The sequence below is a fragment of the Drosophila kikkawai genome, chromosome 2R, assembly GCF_030179895.1.
Source record: "Drosophila kikkawai strain 14028-0561.14 chromosome 2R, DkikHiC1v2, whole genome shotgun sequence".
Classification (NCBI taxonomy): Eukaryota; Metazoa; Arthropoda; class Insecta; order Diptera; family Drosophilidae; genus Drosophila; species Drosophila kikkawai.
In genome coordinates, this window is record NC_091729.1 from 26,240,578 (window position 1) to 26,265,802 (window position 25,225).

The 25,225-nt window shown below is 41.1% G+C and overlaps 3 protein-coding genes across 5 annotated transcripts; 1 reads left to right on the top strand and 2 right to left on the bottom strand.

The window, feature by feature from the left end:
- Nucleotides 1-761: 761 nt before the first annotated feature.
- Nucleotides 762-8,341, bottom strand: HmgZ (HMG protein Z). 2 transcript variants are annotated; one of them, XM_017163492.3, is made up of 3 exons: nucleotides 8,121-8,341; nucleotides 1,283-1,495; nucleotides 762-1,222 (listed from the first exon to the last, which is right to left on the bottom strand). In XM_017163492.3, exons 2-3 carry the CDS (start codon nucleotides 1,433-1,435, stop codon nucleotides 1,040-1,042), a joined length of 336 nt encoding a protein of 111 aa, XP_017018981.1. In that variant the 5' UTR covers nucleotides 1,436-1,495; nucleotides 8,121-8,341; the 3' UTR covers nucleotides 762-1,039. The 2 variants fall into 2 exon arrangements, with proteins under 2 accessions (XP_017018981.1, XP_017018980.1); XM_017163491.3 differs by lacking the exon at nucleotides 8,121-8,341 and adding an exon at nucleotides 6,050-6,247.
- Nucleotides 8,342-17,522: 9,181 nt separating this feature from the next.
- Nucleotides 17,523-20,053, bottom strand: LOC108072238 (uncharacterized). Its single transcript, XM_017163299.3, has 3 exons — nucleotides 19,881-20,053; nucleotides 18,637-19,210; nucleotides 17,523-18,494 (listed from the first exon to the last, which is right to left on the bottom strand). The coding sequence occupies exons 2-3, from the start codon at nucleotides 18,985-18,987 to the stop codon at nucleotides 17,946-17,948; spliced, it is 900 nt and encodes a 299-aa protein (XP_017018788.1). The 5' UTR covers nucleotides 18,988-19,210; nucleotides 19,881-20,053; the 3' UTR covers nucleotides 17,523-17,945.
- A 948-nt stretch (nucleotides 20,054-21,001) lies between these two features.
- HmgD (High mobility group protein D) lies at nucleotides 21,002-23,926 on the top strand. 2 transcript variants are annotated; one of them, XM_017163474.2, is made up of 3 exons: nucleotides 21,002-21,120; nucleotides 22,893-23,117; nucleotides 23,188-23,926. In XM_017163474.2, the coding sequence occupies exons 2-3, from the start codon at nucleotides 22,968-22,970 to the stop codon at nucleotides 23,371-23,373; spliced, it is 336 nt and encodes a 111-aa protein (XP_017018963.1). In that variant the 5' UTR covers nucleotides 21,002-21,120; nucleotides 22,893-22,967; the 3' UTR covers nucleotides 23,374-23,926. The 2 variants fall into 2 exon arrangements, with proteins under 2 accessions (XP_017018963.1, XP_070140108.1); XM_070284007.1 differs by lacking the exon at nucleotides 21,002-21,120 and adding an exon at nucleotides 21,766-21,900.
- The last annotated feature ends 1,299 nt before the right edge of the window (nucleotides 23,927-25,225 follow it).

A 25,225-nucleotide genomic window follows, 5' to 3' on the forward strand; every position in this document is an offset into this window, starting at 1 on the left:
ACTGGACAATGAAGCGCGGCACCAAAAAGTAGTTAGTCCAAAACAAAAGTAACGCAGGCGCTCTTTGAAGGCTCTTTGAATATACAGTGGGACGTAGTCGAGGGAAAATGTGTTTAAATTTAAGGGATAAAGGATGAAAATAATTTATAAAATCTTTGTAAACAACGTAAAGTAATAAAAATATATTTAAAAAACCATTTCTCTTGAAATACAAAATATTTAAAAAATAAAATAAAATTTTCACAAGAAATATAGCAAAATCAGCTAAAAATTAAGCTCTCTTTTAACCAAAAAAAGCTCTGTGTTGGCCAAGCTTTTACCCAATTCCCCAACAAATCCCCAAGAATGCCAAGCAAGTCCTTTGTTTTGTTTTCACAATTCTTTTATATATTTTTTTTTTGTTGTGGTTTGTTTTAAATATTCCATTCAGCTCTACATTCACAATTACATATTTCTTCGTCTGCTTCTTTTAAATTACATAATATATATATTTAAATATATATATTAATGCATATATATATAGTTTAAAATGTATGTATATATATATAACTTTGTTGCTTCCGAATCGAAGGACTCGAAAATCCAAATAACTTGATGCAATCCGAAAGTGGCTAAAAGGGGGCTCGGTGTGTGTTTGTTTTGGGTTTCTTTTTTGTTTTTTAAGGAGAATTAATGACATATTAATTAATTACACATATGTAATTACATTTATACGTACAAACCTAGAATATATATATATGTAGAAGATAAAGAACAGTGGCTAAGGGTTTTTCTCTTTTTATGGTTTATGTTTGATGTTGTTGTTGTATGTATGGTTGTGGCTGTGTGTGTGATTTAGTGCATATTTAAAGATTTAAGATTTAAGGGTCTTAATTCATTTTCTTGTTTGCTTTTTTCTTATATTTTTTTGTAGTTTTTTTTTGTGGTTTTTAATTAAGTTTTTTGTGTTGGTGTTTTTGTTTTTTTTTTTGTTTGTCACTTAAAAAATTACATTAATAAAATGTATTTTAAAACTTATGCAGAAAAAACGTTGCCCATTTTACTCGCTCTCATCCTCCTCCTCCTCCTCGGAGGACTCTTTCTTCTTGGCCTTCTTGGCTGGCTTGGCGGCCACCTTCTTTCGCTTCTTGGGCGCACCAGAGTCGGTGCCGCCATTGGCCTCGTACTCCTTCACTGCCTTGTTGTACTCCTCCTTCTGCTTGATGGCCTTCTGTTCCCATTCCTAGAAATATATTTAGGCAGTTAGCGTTTATTTAGAGAGCAGAGTCTGAAGTAAACTTACAGTTTTGTCCTTCAGTCCGCGCCACAGCTCACCGCCTCGCTTGGCTATGTCCGTCACCTTGCTGCCGGGATTGTCCTTCTTGATCTGTTCACGGTTCTCGTTCAGCCAGAGCATATAGGCCGACAAGGGGCGCTTCGGGCGATCTCCACTCATATTTGTTGCTGTTTTGACTTTTTTATTGGTGAAAAATCGAGGGCTAAGCTCTTAAGCAAGCTGTAAAATCAAAAGAAATTAAAAGAAAACTTAGTAAGGAATGAAGGCTCTTAAAGCGAAAAAGCTATTTATCTTAGCATTTAAGTTATAGAAATTCCAACTTTTTATTTAATTTTTTGTATCAATATAAATATTTATTAAACAATTTTAATGGAATCTTAATGCTTCCAAATAATACATTACAAGAATAACTCCCTCCATTAATATCCCTGAATTTTCCTGTACCTCCTCACTCTCTTCAAACTGCATTTTCGGCTGTATACTCACAGAAATCACGCATCAATTAAATATGTACACAGGAGCTGCACTCCGCCCCATTTAACTTTTCATACATAATCCTTGCGGCTTTATATACATAATAGCCCCCGGTACATACATAATTGCTATTTATGGCAGCGATACTATGTACATTTTCGATTAATTGTGGCTTTTATACATGCTCTATGTACTCCCCATTTAATTGGTATTATGTACAAGGCGGAGAGAGGTCATTGCCCCCGAAGAAATTTTCGTAGTCGCCGAGCCAGTGAACTCTACTCGACAACTACTTCTCCCTTTTTCTAGACACAAATCAGCTGGGAAATGGCATGCAAATGAGGCAACGGCGTCAGCGACAACGACGACACTCTGGCCCCCAAACAACGTCCATAAGCCATGCACTTGACCCAAATCCAGAATTTAGCGCAAAATGCACGAGACATCGACAGGCAGCGAGCAAGGGGGTCCTGGAGCCAGCATAACGACGTGAATTGGGTTAACAAACGACTCGAAATCGCTATGAAGGATGCGGATGGAGGAGCAGCACCGAGTCACAGAGGCCCCGAGGAGAAGCTGCCACACACACACACCCAGAGAGGGGATAGAGGGGTTGTGCAGGAGTGTCGCCATCAATCAGGCCAGGCACGCCCTCCCCACCGCCTCCTTCTCCTCCTCCTCCCGTTCTGTGCATGCATATCCTGTGTGTCCAAGAGCAACAGGGAAAACGGCGGCAAAATTGTTGCTAGTTCGACGCATAGAGACAGACGGATGGATGGCTCCGCACATTGCGGCAACACGTGATGCAGTCAGGATAAGGCCTGCTCTCCTCCTTGCTAGGGGGGAAATGGGGGTGGTGTAGGCCACCTAGAAAATCGAAAGCGAAAACCAGCCCCCCTTCCACGTCTCTGCCTGTCTGTGTGGATTGTACATACATATATATTTTGGTTAGTTGTTGGCCCCAAAAATGCATCTGTATCTATATCTGCTGTTCTGCGCTGTTAACTTGGTCCTTTGGCTGTGACAAAACGAGGCGAAAACATTTTTCAAGTGGCAGGAATAAAGGAGATATCTTTGGGTACAGAAAGGAGAACTTTAAAACGCTTAAAAAAATTATAAGAAAATAAATAAGGATTTTCTAGGAATATTTGAGGTTTCATTACTTTTATTAGTTATTATTTTTTTAAATAGTTTTAAACTAAAAAAACGCATTCCTATAATTTTAAGTTTTTATTTTCAATAAAAGCACATAAAATGGCTCAGACATATTAAAGTCTTAGTTTTTTATAATAAATAAAAAATTCTAAATTTTTTCATAATATAAACTAAGTTTTTACTCCCTAAAACCCAATTTTCCACCTAAAATCTTAATATTTCCTATATTTTTCTCCGAAATATCACGCATACGCAGTGGGGACACCACTGTAGCGCACATTACGCATACGCAACGTGTGGCAAGCGTGGTCATGTGTATGGATATACATATAATGAAAGTACACAGGACGCACACAAAGGACATTAAACGGAATACCAAATGAAGGGGCAGGAAAAAACCCCGAAAAGCCTGGCCAAAGAACTGCCCACTTTTGTCGATCTAAAAATTGAATTGGAAACAGTGGCAAACGGTAGAGGCAGCGACTGAGGCAGAGACTGCAGCAGAGGCAGAGACTGCGGCTGAGGCAGAACCGTTGACGGAAACAGCGGCGTTGACGTCAACTGAGAGGCAAACTGACAACGCTTATCTCGGGCGAGAATATGTGTGTGCTTATGGCGTGTGTTTTTAATGCCCCGTTAGGCGGCGAAACGAGGCAGGGAGGCAGGAAAGGCAGCAGTAGCAGCAGCAGCAACCACCCAACAGCCAGGACGAAACACTGCCAACAGGACGAAGCTTGTGCGCAGAACCAGCATTTTAGGGTAGATACTTTCCCAGGGAATTGCGCACTGGAAGCAACGGGCCTTTATGTGCCTGTGTTTTTCCCTTGGAGAGCGAACGCTCTGAACGCACAGTGGTGACTTTTGAACGAGGCACACATACTATATCGAGTGCCATAACGACCCTTCCTCGTTCTTCGCTCTGTGCATGCCCCGTTTCTCGCTGTGTATGTACAGTCGTGGCAAAAATCAAAGGGTAAGCCATTGCCATAGCCGCTGCATACATTATAACGGCACCATTAAGGCAGAAAGGCGCGACAGATGGCGCCTCTGCTGCCTGTTTTTTATAATAATAAGTAATTAATTGTGGAAATTTTATGGCAGAATAAGAAATTAAGGCCAAGGGTGCATTTTTTAATTCCAGAGAATTTATTTTTTCAAGAGATTTTTGATTTGATTTTATGATTCCGGCTGAAAACATTTCCATTAAAAATTTAATCTAAGTTAAATGAATCACAGTTTTAAAATACCATAAACTAATTCATTATAAAATAATACTTTTATCACAGTTTAGGATGTCCCTTAAAATTCCTAAAAAATATCCGGATTGAAGATAACAGAAATTAAGAAACATTTTTGAAACGGATTGTTAGTAAAACCACAAAACATGTTTTGTAAAGGATTTTTTTTTAATATCCCCTTAAAAATCCTATTCCTATCCCCTTAAAACTCCCTATTTTGTATTTTTTAGCTACCATAAATGCAAATATCACAGAGTAAGTATCATTTTCTCTATCTCTCTCCCTATCTACCACTACATCAGCGGGAAAAAAGAGCGGGAAACCTGCGATCGCACGAGACATTTGACGAATCTACCGCTATCTCCCCCATAGATTAAGCCCTATATCTCGCCTACCCGATTAGGAGGCACGGAAGCACGGAAAATTGGCGCGAAAAGAGCTTTGTAACTGTAAAATTCAGCCCAGAGGCGAAGAAGAAGAAGCTTTGCGCGCTCTCACTCCCTCTCTCTATGTTGCGACTGTATGTGTGCGAGCGGGGGGACTATATAACAAAACTTTTGGCGCCATTTTTAGTTTGCACTCGAGACTGCAGCACGCAAAGCGCTAAAAAACAACACCAAGAAATAGAAGGAAAAAAATCAAATCAAAACACGCGCACAGCGTGAATAAAAACAACACAAAACAACCAAAAGCCAGCGAGGACAAGTAAAAGTGAAAAAGGGTGAAGAGCTAGACGAAGATCGTAAAGGATCAAAAGGATCTTAAAAAGCATACACGATATATGCTTGAAAAATACCAAAAAACTTGACCTAATAAAAGTAAACAATATACAAATTATTATCCTTTAATCAAGTGAAAACCTCTAAGAACACAAATAAATCCTGAAACACCTTGAATCCTAATCTTAAACCAAAACAATATCTGTTGGGATCAACTTAATAAATACTATTTTCTCTCAATTTTATAATACAACTTTAAAATCTTCACACAAAATTAAAGAAAATTCAAGTCAACACAGGATCTGCTTATCCTTCAAAAATAAGATTAAACAAACCATCAAATTCTCACCCAAAACCCAATTTGCAAACTGCCTTGGAAGCCCCAAAAAGGCTTAGTTGGCGACAGGTGGGTGGCCCTTGTTCATATTTTCCATTTCCCGCAGGTACAGGATACCCAAAGCCGATCGGAAATCAAAAAGCGCCAGCAAAAGCAGGTGCCACAGGCAAGTGACTTGCACTCGGTGGGAGAATGTGCCCTGGCCTCTGCCAAAGACACTGGCCAAACCAAAATTTGAACTTAAAATGGTTTAAATAAAAATTGAGAACAAAAAAAACTTTATTTTTTATAAAAATTAAATTATACAATTTAAATTTAACTAGTTGAATAAAATACCTCCAAACATTTTAAATATAAGAAATAAAATCTTTCAATAGTTCACTATAAATTTGATTTTTAAAACAAAATCACTTCAAGCTAACTTTGACATTTAGCAACAAATATTGTTTATTTGTATTAAAACTTAAAATCAAAAAATAATAAAAATATTAATCACCCAAACTCAAACCAATTTCTCGTCTTAAAATTACACATCATACATAAGCCCCTACCTCAACCACATGACTTTCGACGACATCAGGTACCCCCAAATATGTAAACTTGCATTTCTTAAACTTTAATCACCAAGAAAAAAAACACCTGTAAAGCCCAACTAAAACTCTTGGCATCTAACCGAGTAAACAAGGTTAAATATCAGTTATTTCTTGCCCAATTTCCTAATTACTTAAACACATAACCGCAGTCAATCAATCGCATATTATTAGCTGGACCGACTAATTTGCCGACGAGTGTAAGTGCCTCACAAAAATCGTATGAAAAATGCTCATATTGCCCATATCTACGTACGTACTTTGCCTTCTCCTGTGTCTCCGTGTGTTTACTTCACTTTATACTGGGATTTTGGACTGCGACTGGTACTGGGCACTGGGTACTGGGCTCTGGGCTCTGTGCTCTTTGCTGTGCTGCCTCTACTGTGAAAATCGCACTGAAATCGAGTCACTGCGACGGCGACGCGTCTATAGGAAGGCGAACTGAACTGAAATTCAACTGAAGCAGCTGTACCAGGCTACTGAGCTATAGCAAAACCCAACCGAAACCGAAACAGAAACACACAGAGGCAGGCAGGCAGGCAGGCGGTCGGTTGTCGGCCGAGGGAGGTTTCCGGGGCAGAGGCGGGCGAGCGAGCGAACAGCGAGACCATCAAATAACACACAGCACAGCACAGCACAGCACAGAGCAGAGCAGAGCAGCCAGTACGTACGTACAGGCAGGCATACAAAAGTATCTGTATCTGAGAGTCGACCGAACGACCAACCAACACACAGAGCCTGAGCAAATTCCCAGTTCGCAGCAGTTCGCAGCTCTCCTCGACGCCACTCAGCCAAGGGTAGGCGACTGTATGTAGTATGCGCACAGTGGCGTCGCTTCGGGTCTGCATACAGCGAGCCATACAATTTGCGTGGCCGCACACTGGCGGCCGGCGAAATGACGACCAGCCGAGAGGCAACTCTCCAGTACAGCGCATGCACACTGGAGGAGGGAAATATTGGCCGGGCTATGCAAGAGCAATTTTATCTAATTTCTCACAAACTATAAAAGGAGTTGGGGTTTTATAAATTAAATTTGTATACTTAAGACTTGAGAGAGTATTAAAAATTATTTGATACAAATTTATGATATTAAAAATAATTTATAAAAAGAGGGTCCGTTGATCTTGGAAATGTTTTTTAATTAGAATTTTTATAGAAATTAAAAAAAAAAATTTTTAAATAAATAATAGAAAATAAATATCTATAATATTTTTTTAAAGGTATTATTAATATTTATAAATTTATTTTTTTGTCTTAAAAAAAATTAATTGTAACGTTAAATATTTTGATTACAACCTAAATCTAAAAACATGTAAAAATAACAAAACCCAATATAGCGCTTTGAACGTCAAACCCCTCTGCTTACTAATAGACACTTAAAGAAAATAATTTTGCATAGAAAAGCATTTGAAAGAGAGGAGGGTGGAGGGGGGCTCCTACTCTACTTATGTTTATCTGAGGCCCCCACCCGCCATACGGAATCCATAAACATGCGCAACATGCCCGACTATTTTTGCCGCGACTGTACGCTGCCCATATAAAAAGCATGGAGCTGAGCGCTGAGCGCTGTGCGAACGAAATGCCAGTAGTATTTGGCGGCGCCGCTCTGCCCCCTCCACTGTCCATACCCCTCCCTACCCCCTCAGCCCCCTCTCTCCCCCTAAACCACCATATATACATATATATATATCAAGATATAAGTATATAAAAGCGTAAACTTAACTGCCCGCCCACCTGTACCGCCCTGGCGTCCCGCAAAAATTTTTTAAAAATTGAATAAAATAAAAAAAAATTAAGTATTTACTCCCCTTATCCCCCAGTATCTTGTTATGCTCTCCCCCCTGTTGGCAAAAATGTTTGACAACTTTTTGAGTTTTTAATTTTTGAGTCTGTATTTTGAAGTTAATCATCAAATTGTGTGCGAGTGATTTTTCCATAAAATATTTAACCTACAATATTGATTTGACATTTACACAGAGCACAGAGATACTCGGAATCGATTGGGTAATCAGCGAACGTTCATAGGAAATTCAAAAAATAACCGTCAATATATTTGGCGCGCGCCGCCCTCCATTCAAAAATTGAATCCCAATACGAGAACGTAGCCACAGCCACTCTCCTCCACCAATATATGGGACCGAGACTATAGCCGTACTATAGTGGAATAACCCACGCTGCCTGGCACAAATTGGGGTCGTTTTTGGTTATATTCTTTGCGTCTTTCTTTTGCAAAATTTATATAATAAATGGCCACGCTGGCGCTGGCCAAGATACCCAATAATTAAGGCAATACAATGACGGATCAATCGTAGTGAAACACTTGACACTCACCCGTACGAAAATGTCGCGTAATTTGCGTTTTAATTGCAGGCCCCCCAAAAAATGTATCGGGCGAAAATCTCAGGCAACAGAGCAGCTCGCCTCAGCGTTCAGTTCAGCGTTCAGCAGTACGTTCGGTTCACTTTATAAAATTTTCTTCTTCCACTAAAACTCAAGTCGCTGGCTCGCTGGCTGGTACGTAGTACAGCTTTTGCCTTTGGAATATCAAATACACAGAGTGAACGCCAGGCCATAGAGCCCACACAGGCCAGCCAGCCAGCGCCAGTCCACCGAGCGAAGCACGAGAACGACGCAAACGCAGGCCAGTACGAGTACGAGCGCCAGTACGAGTATCTGTATCTGTGTGCCCCCGAGTAGCTCACAGATACGCGTCCGTGTGTATCTGGCCCGGCTGGTCTGGTGGCGAGGCAAGCCAATGTATGGGTAGCCGTTGCTCGTTCGTTATATGAACACACAGTACAGGCAGGCGGCTGCCTGGCAGCTGAACGGCGGCAGGGAGCGGTGGCGGTGAAGAGTGGCGGCATCGTATCGCCCTGCCAGCCAGCCAGCAAGCCAGCAAAGCAAAGCAAGAGCGCCAGAGTACCGAGACCGAGCACAGTATGGCCGCCCCGGCCTCATGTTCGCTTCTTTGCCTCTCTGGTAAAAATTTTAACACTCGGATGGGGTGTACCTGGTATGCCAGTCGGTGGGGAATTTCATAAACTTTAAAATCTTGTACAAATTTTAGGTAATTTCTCATTGGAAATTGGAGTTTTTTAACATTATCTCAAGATAATTACTGGATTTTAAAGGTATTTTTGAGTTTCCGTTTGAATTTTGGATGGTTTTTAGCACTAGGATGGGATGTATCTGGTATAGAGGCTTTTAGATTATTTAATTATCTATGCAATGTCGTTTAAATTTTTATTTAAATTTATTTATAAACATGATATTTTCTAAATAATGTATAATTTTTCACTGTTTAAAGAATCTTATATATTCTTGAAGAATTTTGGATGGTTTTTAGTACTGGGGTAGGATGTATCTGATTTGTAAGTTTGTAAAGAATTCAATTTACCCCTATATAGTATTTAAAAAAATTGAATAAACTAAATAATTGTTGGAATTTTTGGAGCAGTTCATTGTTCATTGAATTCGTAGTGGTTTTTATAAGCATCTAGATACATTTTGAAGACTAAAAAGTTTTTGGAATTACAAAATATATTATTTATTTTTACTATTAAACCCTTACTTCTTTATCTTGATGGCGGATTTTTTTTTGAATAAATAAAATAAATAATATTATTATACAGAAACCCCAAAAAAAAAATATATATATATAAAATTATTATATTATTAAATTAATCACCATTAAAATATACTTAGATTTTCAGATTTTTTAAATGATCTGTGGAATAATAAAATAATTTATTAAAGAAAATTTTGTTTATAATTGTTTAATGTTAAATAATTAAAACTTTTATTAATGTTATAGTTTTTGAAAATAAAAGCTGGTTTCAAAAATGTTATTTTTGTAAAAAACCCTAAACAAAAATATGGATCAAGATTGATCAACAGTAATCAAAATATAATAAAAACTTTATACACTTTTTATGACTAAATAATTATATAAGCTTATTTAATTTTTTTTTGCTTATAAATTAAAATATTGAAAGAGGTCCTCAAAAATTCGACTTAAAAAACAAAAAACACACAGGTTCGTCAGTAAAATGACATCAGATGTTGTGGTGTTGCAAAGTCACTCTATCTTATCAAGGCAACTGACAATCAGCCGACCGAATTGGGGCCACCGAATAGGGCACTCCGCAAGTCGACCAGGCCGCCTGTTTTCCAACAGTTCGCTCGGTCTTTCGGTCGTTCGCTCGCCGCCTGTGCGAGTATCTCGCTCTATAGAGACGCTGGCAAGGCAGGCCACAGACCGCAGTACAGCAGGGCAGCAACGGCTGTAGTTTGGCTGAAAACACGAAGCGAACGAATGTGTTGAGAGGCAGACAGAGAGAGAGAGTGAGTGAGAGAAAGAGAGAGGGACAAACAGACGGCAACGGCGGCGGCCGTTGTACGTGTCGTTCCACATACTCGACTGTATCTGTATCTGCGCCAGCTGTAGCTGTATCTGTATCCGTAGCTGGCCGAGTGCGAAGCAAACAGAGAAAATCCATGAAACCATGAAATCGAAGCGCCCGCTCCGTTTCAGTGTAGGGTGTGTGCCAAGGCAGTGGGACAATATGGTTATGAATCAGCGGATTAAACAGATTTCGGGATATGGGATAACTGATAACTGATGCAATTCTAGGAGATATTTGTGGGGAATATCTTAAGGATTGTTTTTTGGGTTATTTACTTTTTTATAATAATGGGGGTTGTGTGGTAAAGATGACGATCTAAAGATCATGTATGCCAAATCAAAAGGGATTAGATAGCTTATAATAACCTAAATTAAAACTATAAAACTTAAATATTTTAAATANATTTTAAATATTTATATTTAATGTAAAGTTATCAAGTAAAATAAATCCAAAATAAGGTATCCTAAGAAATATATTAAGACTATTATATTATAAATAGGTATCATAATGAGGTATTTCTTATATGTAGGTATAATAGAGACTCTACTTATTTTATAAATTTTACTAAAATACCTGGAAGAGAGATTCTTGAAACTATAAAGCTTATATATAGTACCTATAAACAAAGTACTTAAAAACCCTCTTAAACCCAATAATTTATTACATTTGATTTTAAAAACGAACTTATTTAATTAAGAAATCAAAAACAAGCAAAGATCTTTAAAATACAGATATATACTTTCCTACCAGCGACATCCCTATCCTTTGATCGGACAAGCAGGATAACTGGCTTATTTTACAGATCATTGACCTCGCAGTGAAAACAACTCAGGGTGGCCTATAAAGAAGGGGTTGCTTTGTCCTCCACCTCCTCCTCATCCAGCTACTGTAACTCCTTCGATATAACCTCTATATGTCCCAGATTAAAATATGAAATATAATTTCCAGATTCCTCTGATTATTGGACCCTTCGGTTCCACCGTGCCCACTGGGTTCGGTCGATTATTATGGCTGTTTGTCGTCTCATTTCAGCCGTGTCTGTGTAACACACCGAACGAGAGTCAGAAAATATATCCAGGGGGATGGGCGGTACGGCACTCGGAGGCTATATAGCTTGGTGTTGGTTTCGCTGCCGTTGTTCCTGGGAGGTGAGAGGCCTGCCCGGCTGGCTTGCCTTTCGGTGGTGGCAATTTTCGAGCAGGGGCTTCGCTCCCGGGCGGAGTGAAGGAGTACAATATGCAAAAGCGAACGAAAGCTAACGAGCCGAGAGCCAGTCAGGCAGCGAGGAGGAGCAGGGAAAGTGGGGGGGTGAGGGGCGCATGAGGCGGACAGTTGACAGGATGTGGATATAACGAGCCTGCCTGGCATGCGTGTATGCAGATTCCAACCGAAGACCGGATGCTCTAGGAGGAGTACATAGCCAGAGGGGACTATGCATATCCTGTATGTAGGATTTTTAAAAACATGAATAGTTTTCAGAGTTCTTTGGAGCCTTCCAAATTATCAATTGATATTTTCATCAACTCGAAAACAATTTCTTATACTTAAACGTTATCAAGACCCAGCATATGCTCGTCATACCCTATAATATACTCTGGCACGTTCCTTCTGGCTGCCATATTCTGCAGCAACTTTTCATCTTGGTAATGGCTTAAGAGGAGTATGCAGAGCTCCGGTTCTTCTTCTGCTGTGTCCTTCGTCCTTCCAGCTACCAGCAGCAGCGACCCTGCTTAGCCAGCTTAGGTTGATGATTCCTGCTGCCTGCGAAAAAACACACACTCACATACATATATGCATTCAGTCGAGTACAGAGTACGAGTATTTTGTGCCTTTCATGGAACTGAACCGAGTATCCTTGTGCAGACAATCAGGAGACTGAAGTGTGCACAGCAGGATGCAGCAGGCAAAAGAGTCCAGTCCCGTCCCGTCTCGGACTATGGAATATGAACTCTGCGGACTACTTATCACTGGGCGGGAACTTGTTGTTGCCGCTCCTCCTCCCCCCAACGTTACGACGCTATTTTATATCCTCCTTGATGCAATATGCTTGCCATATGGACTAAATACACTTTGGTTTTCGCCTTTACCGTTACGTTTTATACAGGTCTTCGGGGGCAAGAAGCATAACTTTATGTTGGCGCCACTTCTTGTTAAAGGAGATCGTTAGGGAGTTAATTATTTTATTTGTTTGAGGTCCTCTAGGGATTATTCTTACTTATTATGTGGTGAAAGATCTTATATTAATTCCTTAAATTACATTCTTAAATTTTAGACTTAAACCAATATTTTTTTAGGCAAAAATATAACATATATTATAACTCTTCAAAGAAATATTCAAATTTGTTTAGACGTTCTAATCCTCAGAGAATCTCCAATCTAAGAAAACTCTAAAAGGGTTTCTTACGGAGGTAAGATCAGGAGGTAAGGTCAGCTTAATTTTATTTTATTGATCAGGAATACAAAAGGATTAAGATTTCTAGGATCAATTTCACTGTACTTTCTACGCTCTGAAAATGATATTTTCTTTTGATCTGATCCTTTGAAAAATTCAACTTTGTATCTTTCTCTACGAGCACCCACAAGCATCTCGATTAACAGGTGGCTCGAGCACACCTGCATATGTATCAAAATGGGCACCGAGAATATTGAAAGCGGAAGGCGTCAAGCTTTTTGCTCATAGTGCGTTTCGTTCTGGTTCTGTTTGGGTCTCCCCCTTTGCCCCCCCACTTACCGTCTCTTCCCCCACTTTCTTCCTCCCCCACTACTGTCTCCCGTCGTTCGCTTCTGCCGAACAGCTGATGCATGTTCGCGAAATTCAAAGGGGAAATGGTGAAGAGAGAGAGAGAGAGGTGGCTATTCACAAAATACAGTAAACAGGCGATACAATGACACTGGAAAGAGACTCTGGAAATAATAATAATGGTATCCCCACTGCAGGGGGCCCACTGTGATTCGCCTGCCTTGACTCTCCATTATTGTTGCTTTCTGCGGGTGTGTGTGTGTTGTGTTTGGGTAGAGCTTGCCGGCCGCTAAAAGCAACAACAACAGCAAAAAGCCACTGGACGGTACGGATAATATTCCCCCCCATTCGAATCCACGGCCAAGTTCAGTATCTTCAGCACATTCCATGCCGCCTATTATTGCAACCGAAGCTGGGAATACACGGGAAACACAAAAGCAACAGCGACAGGGCATGGAGCGGGAGAGGGAACGGGAGGGACAGCAGGCATCGGAGGAACCAGGAACCAGGAACAGGCACAGGACTCCAACTCCTTTGTGACCCAATTTAAAGCGAGAAGCGCGAAAGTGAAGTTCTAGGTGTGTGTGTGTGTCTGTGGGTGAAAATGTTTGTGTGGGCGGAAAAGCTATGTTGGAGGTCTAAGAAAACTAACATGGAAAGACAATAAAGGAATTAAAGTGTTAAATTTTTAAATTATTAAAAAACTACAATAAATAAATAATTTAACAGAAAATTAAAACCAATCCAATTTTGTTGAGTCGCATAAAAACCCACTTTAAGGGGAAGTGGAAATTTGAGGCAAGTAGAATTGTTGTTTATATTTAAAGAGCTGAAAAACACGATCTGACTTTGAAATGTTGAGTATTTCTGGAATTTAAGACCTTTATATATGATATCCCATAAACATAATTTTTTGGGTAAAATCGAGAAATTGGTATCAAAATGTAATCGAAACCATTGAAATTGTGTCCATAAGTATGCTACAAAATGTTATACCTCACATTAAAGAAATTATATAGATAGTATTATCTGAATTAGATATTAAATTAAAACATAAAAATAATAATGGTTTTACCTAATTTAACATTTTCTATTGGAAATGCCATCCGCTCCTGGCGACTTCCGGTTCTTCAGCTTCCTGATCCTGGCCTGCACTTCCGTGAGCAGGATCGGTGCGATGGGAGGCGACATTTGGTGTGGTGTCTCCAGAGATGCTCGGACCTTTTCCGTCCTGTCCTTTGAGGATGTGGCAAACGGGGTAAAGCGTTCCTCGAGACTTTCCGCGAAGGCTTCCGCTCGGTCCAAAGGTGTCCTCGCCCAGTTTCCGTCAGCTTTTTTGACAGGGAACTTAGGGGTAGCTTGTCGCTTGTTCTTGCCCGCAAGCTTCCACAGCGCGTAGTCAGTGTCCTTGTTTGGTGTAGCCTCCTCCAGCTCCCTGTCCATGCGCTCCTGTCGCAGCTGTTGCAGCATCCTCCTGACGCGGTGAGCAAGCCTGCGGTACACTCGCAACACCCTGGCTTCGTGCGTCCTTGCATATTCCCTCCGGAGCCTGTGTTTTAGGTCAATCAAGGCCCTGATGTCCGGTGGCAGAGAAGCGCGGGGCACCATGCGACTGTTTCCTTCCGGAGGCGCGGCGAGCTCTGCTGCAGCCTTGATTTTGGAGTCCAGGAGGGTGGTGGCGTCGTCTACGTCATTGGCTGTGTTGATCTCCATATGCAGGTGTATTGAGTCCTCCAAGGTTCTTTTAAACATCCTGACGTCAGATCCGGGGGGCAGGAGCGTCCTTCTTGGCACATAAGCGCTTCCTGGCAGGTGTAGATTGACTATGAGTGGGATATGATCCGAGCTAAGCTCAAAGGATTCATTAATAGTCAGCCGACGTCCATGGAGTCCTTTAAGTAGGGCGAAATCCAGAGCAGAAGGGGTTCTGCCGTTGCAGGGAAAGCACGTAGGTCTGCCAGTGGCCAGGATTTGTGTGTTCGTGTTATCCAGGGCCTCAACCAGCATTGTGCCTCGCCTGTCAGCTCGGAAGTTGCCCCAGTTGCGGTGCTTGGCGTTGAAGTCTCCTCCTAAGATGGCTTTATCTCCACAAAGGTTAAGCAGAGCCTCAAATCCATCACATGTCCAGGTGGGGCGAGGGGGAAGGTAGACCGCTGCCACATCCAGATCTCCAAAAGGCGAGTTGAGAGTGATCATCGCCATCTGTGCCAATCCCAGGCGTATCGGGTTGTGCTGAAAGTAGGTCAGTCCACTTCTGACCAAAATCGCAGCTCCACCTCTGGTTACAGCACCAGGGAAGTCAGCTCTATGGAGGAAGTACCCAGGAATGTTGAAGAATACTCCGTGTTTAAGGAAGGTCTCAGACACAAGCATAATGTCAATGCTATGTCTTGAGAGGTACACCAGAAGCTCCTCTCGATTAGCAAGGAGACTTCTGGCATTCCATATACCCACTTTAAGGGTCCCCATGGAAAGTTGGCATTCCTCTTTTCAGCTCTCTTACAACAAGAGATATCGTAGCTAAGGAGGAAGCCAATTGGTCCACAGTGGCCTTGAGGCTGGTAAGCATGGTCACTATCCTCGTCATGTCCCAATCAGAGTCTGGGTTGGGTGGCGCTGTAGTATTATGAGACCTGCCTCGGCTTCCTAGCACTGGGAAGTCGTCCTGCAGGTTATAGCTTGCCTGCCTGAATCCAGGAGGAAGTTCAAAGGCTGCTTTCCTGGACATCCAGCAGGCCTTTGACAGGGTCTGGCATGAAGGACTCCTGTCCAAAATCAAGAAACTCCTGCCACCACAGCTATATGAGGTTATCTGTAGCTACCTCATGGACAGGAGCTTTCAAGTGGTCCAGGACGGAGTGGCCTCTACCACCAGGAGGATTCGAGCTGGAGTCCCACAAGGAAGCGTGCTGGGGCCCACGCTTTACAACCTCTTCGCCCACGACGCGCCGCTGCACCTAAGCTCAACGAGCACGTGTGCTGCCACGTACGCGGATGACACCGCAATACTGGCCAGGTCAAGCTGCATCTACAGTGCGACGGACAAACTCCAGTTGCTTCTAAAGAAGTTTGAAAACTGGGCTTGTAGATGGAATGTGGCCATCAACACTGATAAGTGTGCGGTGGTCATGTTCACCCTGCGGAGAGGCACTTGCCCTGGTGTCTTTCTGTACGGTCAGCTCCTGCCACAACTTGTGGAGCACACGTACCTGGGTTTGACGCTGGATAAGAAGCTGACATATGCGTCGCACATCAAGCAGGTCAGAGCCAAACTCCAAAACACGGCCAGGCGTATTAGCTGGCTTACTGGTCCGAAATCGAAGTTGAGCCTGGCATACAAGACCCGCTTATACCAGTCCCTGCTTGCTCCAATATGGAAGTATGGAGTGGCGGTTTATGGCACTGCAGCCAGAACCCACCTACAGAGAATACAGGCGTTCCAATCTCGGTTCCTGAGGCGCATCTCAGGCGCTGAGTGGTATCTTCGAAACCTCGACATAAGAAGAGAGCTACGCGTCCCTGCTGTGGGAGACGCCATTAATACCATTGCTGCCCGACACCGAGCCAGGCTGACTGGACATCCCAACCCGCTGGCCAGAGCGCTGCCTACTACGAGAGGAAGACGTCGACTGAAGAGGACCACTATCCGGGAGCTGCCAACCCGGCAAATAAACTGATTTAAATTGTATTGTTATTGTTCCTTTATCTCTACTACATGTTAATTGTTATTTGATACTAGTAGAATTGTTATTGTTGCAGCCAAGACTAAAGAAACCAATAAAACTTTTCAAAAAAAAAAAAAAAAAAAAAAAAAAAAAACATTTTCTATGTGAAAATTGTTAAATATTATAAAGATTTACAATTCAGTATAAAGTTCAGATAAATGTCCTTCGACTTGATCGTTTTAAAATCTAGAACTAGGCTAGTGTGCGAATCCTCAAGTCCGACTTCCAGGGTAGGGTATCCTCTGTTAGGGTATATTCACATGTTGCTAAAATCCGCTGCAAAAGCTGATAAGCAACAACAAGAACAATATCAGCTATGCGTTTTGTTGTGTCGCCTGTCGTCGTCCGGTTTCCGAGTCTCAGTTTTCTCTCCGTTGAGCATTTAATGAGCCCACCACACACTCTCGCCATTGTGTGTGTGTGTGTTTGTGTATGCGTCATGCCTGCTGAGAATTGCCCAAATCGGCCAATAAAAAGATATATCCCCAAGCGAACTATATAGATATATCTGCAGATGAACATATGTACATACATAGCTTGCATCTCCCAAACGTACATAGCGCATTACATCACTTATGCGTAATTTACACAACCGTGTATTTTACACCAATACTTGGAGAAAGGCCGAGCGCTGCGTTGGCGTCGACAGAGGCAGCGAGCAGCGGATTGTTTTTGTTGTTTGCCTGTGGCTCTGCTCTCTTCGCTGCCTTGCTCTGCTCTGCTTTGCGGTACAGTACGGTTTTGCTCCGAGTTTCTGCTTCTCTGCTTTCCTGCCTTTCTTCCGTCGCACAGTGGGCTCCAGCAAATTAGAACCAGTTGGCACTAGAAATGATCGTAATCTAACATTGTCGGAGACTTGGTATATTTTAATACAAAGCATGCTTGATTTTATTAAATAGCTAAGAAACTAAGACTTATGTTATATTTATATCATTTAAACAGAAGCTTTTTAAAAAAAAAAAGATATTCAGACTATGCTGTCACTTATTTCTCAAGACTTTAAATTGAACTGATGATATGACTCCAAAAACAATAATCTTGGGAGCTCAGCCCAATAAATTCAAAATAAAGTTCAGCCTCTTAAGCATAGCTTAATTGGATATGGATATTTACAGATTAGTTTTTTCTTACATTTTTCCTTAAAATAAAAAGCACAACGATTAAGGAACGAGGAAATATCATTAGAAGACATGATCGTTTTCATAGATCACTACTACTGTGTAGTTTTTTTTTTTAGCTTCAAATTTCAGTTCGTGAAAGTCCTAGCAAATATGGCATGCTTTTCTTAGTTAAACATATCCACCTCGTTGGAGTGACCATTAATCTTGCGACGCTCCATTGAAATCATATACTGGATCTTTGACTGAATCACCATAGCATTATCCAATGGCATATTGCGGATCTGGGCGGCTACGCTCAAGCCGAAAAAAGTAAACTCATCCTCGCCACGCATTCCCAAGCCCATTCCCAGTCCTCCTAGTCCAGATCCTCGGCCCAAATCAGCCACAGAGCCCAGTCCTGTTCCCACGGCTTCAGTCTTCTCCGGCATGGAGCCGGCGGCCGTTATGGGAAGAGGCATTTGAACCGTAGCTGGACCCGGGTTCAGTTCGGCTATCTTGTCCAACGAATGCGGAGGGGTTAGTGGTTGCTCCATGATCATGGGTTGGGGTAGGACAGTAAAAAGAGATGGATTTGGTGGCACCGGGGGCGTCTCTGAAGAATCCATCTCCTCGGGATCCGGTTTAATCTCGTTTTGAAGCTTAACAGACTTCAGTCTGGTCAGACGAATCTCCAATCGCTTCAGCGGCGGAGCGGGCATGGTATTTTTCTCAGCCTGGAAGAAAGGATATGAAAAGAAAATACGAAATATACATAATTGCGATGCCCATGAAGATCGTTCGCTCGATCGTTCGAACGCTCTTCTAAAACTTTATAAATAACTCTAGAAGATATATTCTTAGTTATAGATTCCTTACCGTGTCAACGAACTCGTAGAGAAACTCGTGGAGCGGGCCAAACCATAATGCCTTGGGCGAATAGCCCGGAATGGTACGGATCTTTCTCAGCTCCTGGTGGTAGCTAGTGCGAAGATTCTTGATCTTTATCCTAATGCCTTGGATGGTGATCATTGATTCCATTGGCTCCGTATCGGCATTGATCCCCACCTGGATACGCCGATAGGCGGCGTTTCGTGCTCGCCGCAAATAGGGACGCTTGTTCCACAAACAGGGTTCCCGGCCGTAAAGCTCCACGAACTTGAGCGTACGCTCGTCCGAGAAGCGAAAGGGCAGAGCCACGCCCCTTGCCGTTACGTTGGGATTGGACATGTTATGCGACTAGTGGAAAACGTTGGATCTCTGAACGTGCTTTTATTTGTGGAACCTACGCAGAACGACCTGCCCGTGCAACTGATTCGCGCCAACTGACGCTTTCAACTTGCTTTCTGCTCTTCTGCTTTGCTTTGCTCGCTCTCGGCCCCCGCTCTCTCGCCATCTTTCTCATGTGATGCTTTTTGTCTTGTAGATGCTTTTGTATTATTTTCGTGTTAGCCTGGTTTCAAAATATCAAAGCAGAAATGAAATTTACCGTTTGAATTGCAAATCAATCTTAAAGCAACAGTTCCCCTCCCCAAGGAACGAGAAGCAGCCATAAACGACTATAAAATGTGTTTTTTCTAGTGAGAAAAATTGCATATCTTTTTAACCCCATAAGATTTTGAGAAGTTTTTAAGACTTAAAGCCCCTTTCAATAAACCTGTAAACAAAGTATTCTCAAAAGCAAAAAGCAAAATCGGATTGCAAAAATTTGCTGATTGTGCTTTGTTGCTTTTTGCGCTGCTGCTGCTGCTGCTGTCGCTCCCAGTAACTTGATGGGAGCTAGGGAAGCGATAGAGAGAGCAACGCGCAGGTCCGTTTTGCAGTTGTTATAAACCTGGGGAATACATTGGAGTTGTCATAGAAATTATAAGCAAATTTCGCGCTCTCTTGTGTGGCGGCCACTCAGTCTCTCGCTCTCTTTCCTTGGGGCAACTTGATATGATGGTACAGAAAGAGAATGGACGAAGAGAAATGATCGTGAGAACGGTGGAACAGCCGCATTAGCGGGCAGCGCTAATATAACGGGAGGGATTTTGCAATAATGCGGCAATATTCCTTTGAGTTTAACCCCCCTCCCCCTTTTGCAATCTGGCTGCAAAGGAATGCAGTTTCCAGGTACGTACGTTCCATCATCTGCCCATTTGTCTGTTTTCTTACTGCCTCTCCTTTTCCTTCCATTCCCAACAGCGCGTGACATCGTTATCCTTTGTTCGGCCGCAAAGGAAAAACTGCAGCGACAATTCTAGGATCTATTTTACCGCCAAGCCCTTTGTTCCCATTTTCCGGAGGCTGTTTACGTTTTCGCTAGGCTGTGGGAAAATGCCTACTAAGCATCTGCCGGCTATAAATTGGTGCGAAACATAACGGTTATCGAAATTTTTTTCAACCTATGAATATGTTTGCAATATTTATATTTATATACACATGAGTTCTATTAGCAAAGTTTCATTCAGATATCTACAAAATATTCCAGTGACTTTCACAACATTTACAGAAATAAACCACGTCCACGTAGTAACGAAAAAAAACATGGAATGTTTTGTATTTATTCATAAAACTTCAGAAAAAAAATGTACATATTTTCTATAAAAATATAAAGTCAAAAAAAAAAAAAATATATATATATATAAGTCCAAAAGCTTGTTTCAGGAGTGTTTGAAGTAAAGTTTATAAAACAAAGTTAAATAAACCAAAAAATAAAATATTTATATGTAGATTCTATGAAAGTACATATTTCTAAAGTAAAAGTAAGAGTATTACCAGGGTAAGTGCTTTAACACTAAAAAATTTATTTTTTTTAAGTCAGATTTACATTTTGGACTTAAATTTTGTAAGTATCTCAGGTATTAGAATAAAAATAATAAGTAAAAATTTTTTGCATGCATATAAATTTTGGCGCCATTTTTAAAAAGCGACCCTCGGTCGCTTTGTGCTGTATGTGTTTCTGCTGCTGCTACTGGGAGAGCGACCGCGACCAAGGCGAGCGCTGTATGGCCTTTCTTGCTAGTATGTGTACGAAGGAAATTTTTAGGTACTGCGAATTTTGGGGGCAGCCTCCCAAGAATCGTCCGGAAAACGCATTTAATCTGAGGTAAATTCTAGTTGGTCTATTATCGCGGCAAACGCACATCCTCCTTAGCGTTTTATTTGTTTTTACATGCCATTTATCGCCCTCCGTTTTGCTCGCCGTCGCCGTCAGAGAGAGCGAGCGAGCGCTCACCAACACAAGGCCAGCGGCAGCGCTGCAGCCGCTCTGCCGGCGCCAACGTCGCCGCCTGTCCGGCTTATTTCTACCTACTCGCTTTCGTTCTGCCGCAAGACGCTGGTTCCGTACAGTTTAATTCAACACTCGAAACGAACAAGGTTGGTTTTCTACATCGTGCAAAATATAACCCAGAATAAAATAAGTTGGAAGAAAAGGACTTGGTGCAAATTGAGTGAAGAGTGAATACAGTTTTTTCTAGCAGAGATTTCAGTCAGAAAATCAAAGTTTTTCGGTGGTTTCGCCGTGAGAAGGCGCTGGTGTGCTGTGCTGTACCCACGACGAATCGAGAGGAGAAAGCAAACGGCAAGGCAAGCGTTGCCATTTTGGCTTCGACTTCTTTTCTTTGCTCGTTGCTTCTTTGGTGAGCTGTCGCCTCAAAATGGCCGCCACCGCAATTTATTTCCACGGCGATTTTTCAATTTTTAATTGGACGCCAGCGAAACGCGCGCCTTTTTCACTATTTCATAGAAGATATTTCTTTGCTGCATTTGTTTTTACTCGGCATTTAGCGCGTTCTCTTTTAATTCGCCGGTTCGAGAGAGGAGAGAGCGAGAGAGAGCTGATTCAGAGAGAGTACAGCCTCTCCGGTGGCCTTTTTTCAATAAGTTAATTTGTTTGTTTATGTTGTTGGTTAAAACAAATCAAAAAATCTGTTAAAATTGGTAAATTCAGTTAGTTACCAGTGAGAAGAAAAAAAAACGAAAACCACGCAACTTCCCTCGCGACATCTGCCGCCGCCAAGCATTCATTTTTTTCGCATCTGCCTGCGTCGACCGCGCAGCAGCAGAGATGTACGTGTGAGGGCGCTTTGCGCTGCCTTGGTTTTCGGCAGTGGACGCCACCTCGTTCAGTTTTCTTCCAGAAACTCAGCGACAAAGGTTGGTGAATGCAGAAATTAAGAAGTCACAAAAAAAAAAAAAAAAATTAAGAAAAGTTACAATTTTTTAACAACTACAAAGTGCCTACTTCGCCAAGTAACTTAATAAACTAATAGTGCTGCTAAGAGAGAGATAAAGAGAGTCAAAGAGCGTCGGTACCACGCACACCAACATCAGACCAAGCACGTTGAGTGTTTAAGCCTAAATATCAACTAAACCACGTTAAAATACGGCGTTTTAAGACCAAAATTGGACTTTTCCGAAAAACCTGTACCTCAAATTGCCTTTTCCAGGGCATTTTTCAGTTTTCTTCCACTTTTGAGAGCGTCCCGCAGTCTGTACCAAGCCAACATAGGCAGTCATCGCATACAGAAAAAGTATGTGTTGCCATTTCGCCGCCTTTCGCACTCGCTGCTGTGGCAGCCGTCTGCTGCTCCCCCACAGGCCCTTATCAACTCGCCTAGCGGCTGCATTTTCCCCATTTATTCATATTCTGGCCTAGGAGTTCAATTAATTTCATATTAATTATTAAGTGGCGCGCGTTTAGGCCCCAGAGAGCGAGCGCGCGCGCGCGCATTTTTTCAGTGTGGTGAGCACGGACCGCAGTGTATAGCTGTCTCGCTTCGAGTCGCCATTGCTTGCGTCGACGGTGCCTTGCTGTCTCCTTCGCCCTCCCCTGCTGTTGTTGCTGCTTTTGGTACAAGCGAAAGAGAGAACGCGGTGAAAAAGAAACTATAATGTGCTATGTAAATCCCATAGCATTTCGAATTAAGAGTGCTTGGGGAATTTGTGTTTTTAGTTTCAGCTTAGGAGTACAGTTTTTAAGTATTAAAATATGTAGGTTTTTTTTACGGTGTAACTTTGAAAATACAATTCAGTGTTGAATAACTAAAGTATTCAAGTGTTGTATAATTGGCAAAGGAAAATTAAGAGAATTTCTCTTAAAAAGTACAGATTTATTCATACATTTTTACCTTTATTTACCATTACAGCTCGAAGCCAATAAGACCTAGTTGTACAACTTTGTTAATTAGTATCAACAAATAAAAACAAAACACAATCTAAATATGGCCGACAAACCAAAACGTCCTCTCTCCGCCTACATGCTGTGGCTCAACAGTGCACGCGAGTCGATCAAGCGCGAGAATCCCGGCATCAAGGTGACCGAGGTGGCCAAGCGAGGTGGTGAATTATGGAGGGCAATGAAGGATAAGTCGGTGAGTACCTCAGACCCCATATAAAGCATAAGCAGGCCCACTAACTAATCTCTTTTGTTCCAATCAACAGGAGTGGGAGGCCAAGGCTGCCAAGGCCAAGGACGACTACGATCGGGCCGTCAAAGAGTTTGAGGCCAATGGTGGCAGCAGTGCTGCCAATGGCGGTGCCAAGAAACGTGCGAAACCAGCGAAAAAACCATCAAAGAAGAGCAAGAAGGATGACTCCGATGAGGATGAGGATGATGAGAGCGAGTAAACGCTCGGCTCTTGATCACATCCCTCCAATATTCATCACCAAGTCATACACAACAAAACACAACAAACAAAGCAGCAAAACACCACACACAATCCCCATCAAAAGCCACATCCCCGAAATCCCTCTGTAACTCATCTCTACATAGATTAGATCGGACGCAACACGTCGTCGTTGTCTCCTCTCTCCTCAAGAGCAATCACACAGAGCTTGTGGTTGTAAGAACAAAGCAAAAACAGTACGAGAAAAACCCAGATCACGAAATAAGCTAAATTGTATTTATACATTTATGAATTTAAGTTTATAGTGTAGTCGTTTCTTTTATCGTAAACAATATGCATACAAAGAGAAAAAGAGGACACAACCAAGAAGGAAGAAAGCAAGGAGAGGAAGGTGGAAAGCCCACATTTTGTGATGTTTTCCCCTCCTTTTGTTTCGTTTCTGGCGGTGGCCCTCACCGGCGCCGCGTTGAAGGAAAATTTATCTTGGATATAAAAATTGTAAAGTAAACGATAACATAATTCCATTAAAAATAAAAATTATACAAAAAAAAGTACTATTGGCTGCACATATTGTTCATACTCGAGAGGATCCCTGGGGGTGCTGCGGTATTGCAAACACAAAACCTACACTGATCACACAAACCCGCAAATGAAACAAACGAAATTTCGCTCAGGTCTTTTCGTCATTTTGCATGAAAAAAAAACAAGCGTCTTGTTAGCTAAAGAGATGTAATTGCATTTAATCGGTAGTTTTAATTGATAACTATACGTATAATTTAATGAGGAAGCCCACAACAACCAACAAACAAATAAAATAAATACATTTTTTAAAATGCGTTGAAAAAATAATGATTTTTTCTTGAATCTTTAAGGGAGACTGTCTAAAGGATAATGTTAGAGACTTGGAGAGGACCGAGAACTTATTTCTGTTTTCAAATCAAGTGAATTTTGTAATAACAAAAAGAATTTTAAAAAGGAACATTTTAATAATAATAAATACTACTGTAGAAACTTCTTGTTTTATATAATTCTGGACAAAAGCCATAACTAAGTTTAAAAAAAACATTGATTGATTTTTAATAGGAAAGCTATTTTTTTAGTTTTTATTAGGTTAATAAATTTGCATACTTGAATTTTAAATTAAAACTGGGAAGAAAGCTAACTCTGTAAGCCAAAATTTGTATACCCTTTACATAGGTCATGGGGTGCGAATTTAAAAACGATCATAACTAAGGCAAAAATGCATTAATTTCAATTCGGAAAGCTATTCTGAGTTAGTTTTTATAAGGGTAATAAATCCGCTGACTGAATTTAAAATTTAAAAAATTTAATTTTTTTTTTTAATTTTTGAACATTTTAATGATGTAACCCCTTATAAAATTTTCAAAAAAATTAAAAAAAATTATTTTCTTTCAAACATGACTTAAAAGATGCGCCTGCTTATGCTGATCAAGAATATATATGATTTATAGGGTCGGAAATGACTTTATCACTGCGTTATGAACTTTTGACTGAATTATAATACCTCGAAAGGGTATAAAAAAAATTTAATTTTTTGATATTATTGATGTAAAAATGGTTAACATTTATAAATATAATAAAAGTAACACTTTTTTTTTTGGTATATTAAACGTTTTATTTTAAATATCATCATGAATTCAATAGCTAAACTCTAAAATGACCTCTTTTGCCTCCTGGTAGTTTAGGTTTATGCAAAAATCAATGCAATGATTCTTGTGGGATTTGTAGTTCTCTATATTATAATGTATATTCAACTATTTATCGTATGGGTTATCGCATACAAAATACCATTGGAGTTACTTCTTGTCTTCACTTTGGGATTAACAGATCTA

Bases quoted from the DNA above. Each gene is read 5' to 3' on its own strand.
- LOC108072238 (XM_017163299.3), bottom strand. From the start codon at position 18,987: ATGTCCAATCCCAACGTAACGGCAAGGGGCGTGGCTCTGCCCTTTCGC. The intron at 18,495-18,636 runs GTAAGGAATCTA...CCTTTCTTCCAG, and splicing joins TCTACGAGTTCGTTGACACG to GCTGAGAAAAATACCATGCC.
- HmgD (XM_017163474.2), top strand. From the start codon at position 22,968: ATGGCCGACAAACCAAAACGTCCTCTCTCCGCCTACATGCTGTGGCTC. The intron at 23,118-23,187 runs GTGAGTACCTCA...TCCAATCAACAG, and splicing joins GGGCAATGAAGGATAAGTCG to GAGTGGGAGGCCAAGGCTGC.
- HmgZ (XM_017163492.3), bottom strand. From the start codon at position 1,435: ATGAGTGGAGATCGCCCGAAGCGCCCCTTGTCGGCCTATATGCTCTGG. The intron at 1,223-1,282 runs GTAAGTTTACTT...ATATATTTCTAG, and splicing joins GCGGACTGAAGGACAAAACT to GAATGGGAACAGAAGGCCAT.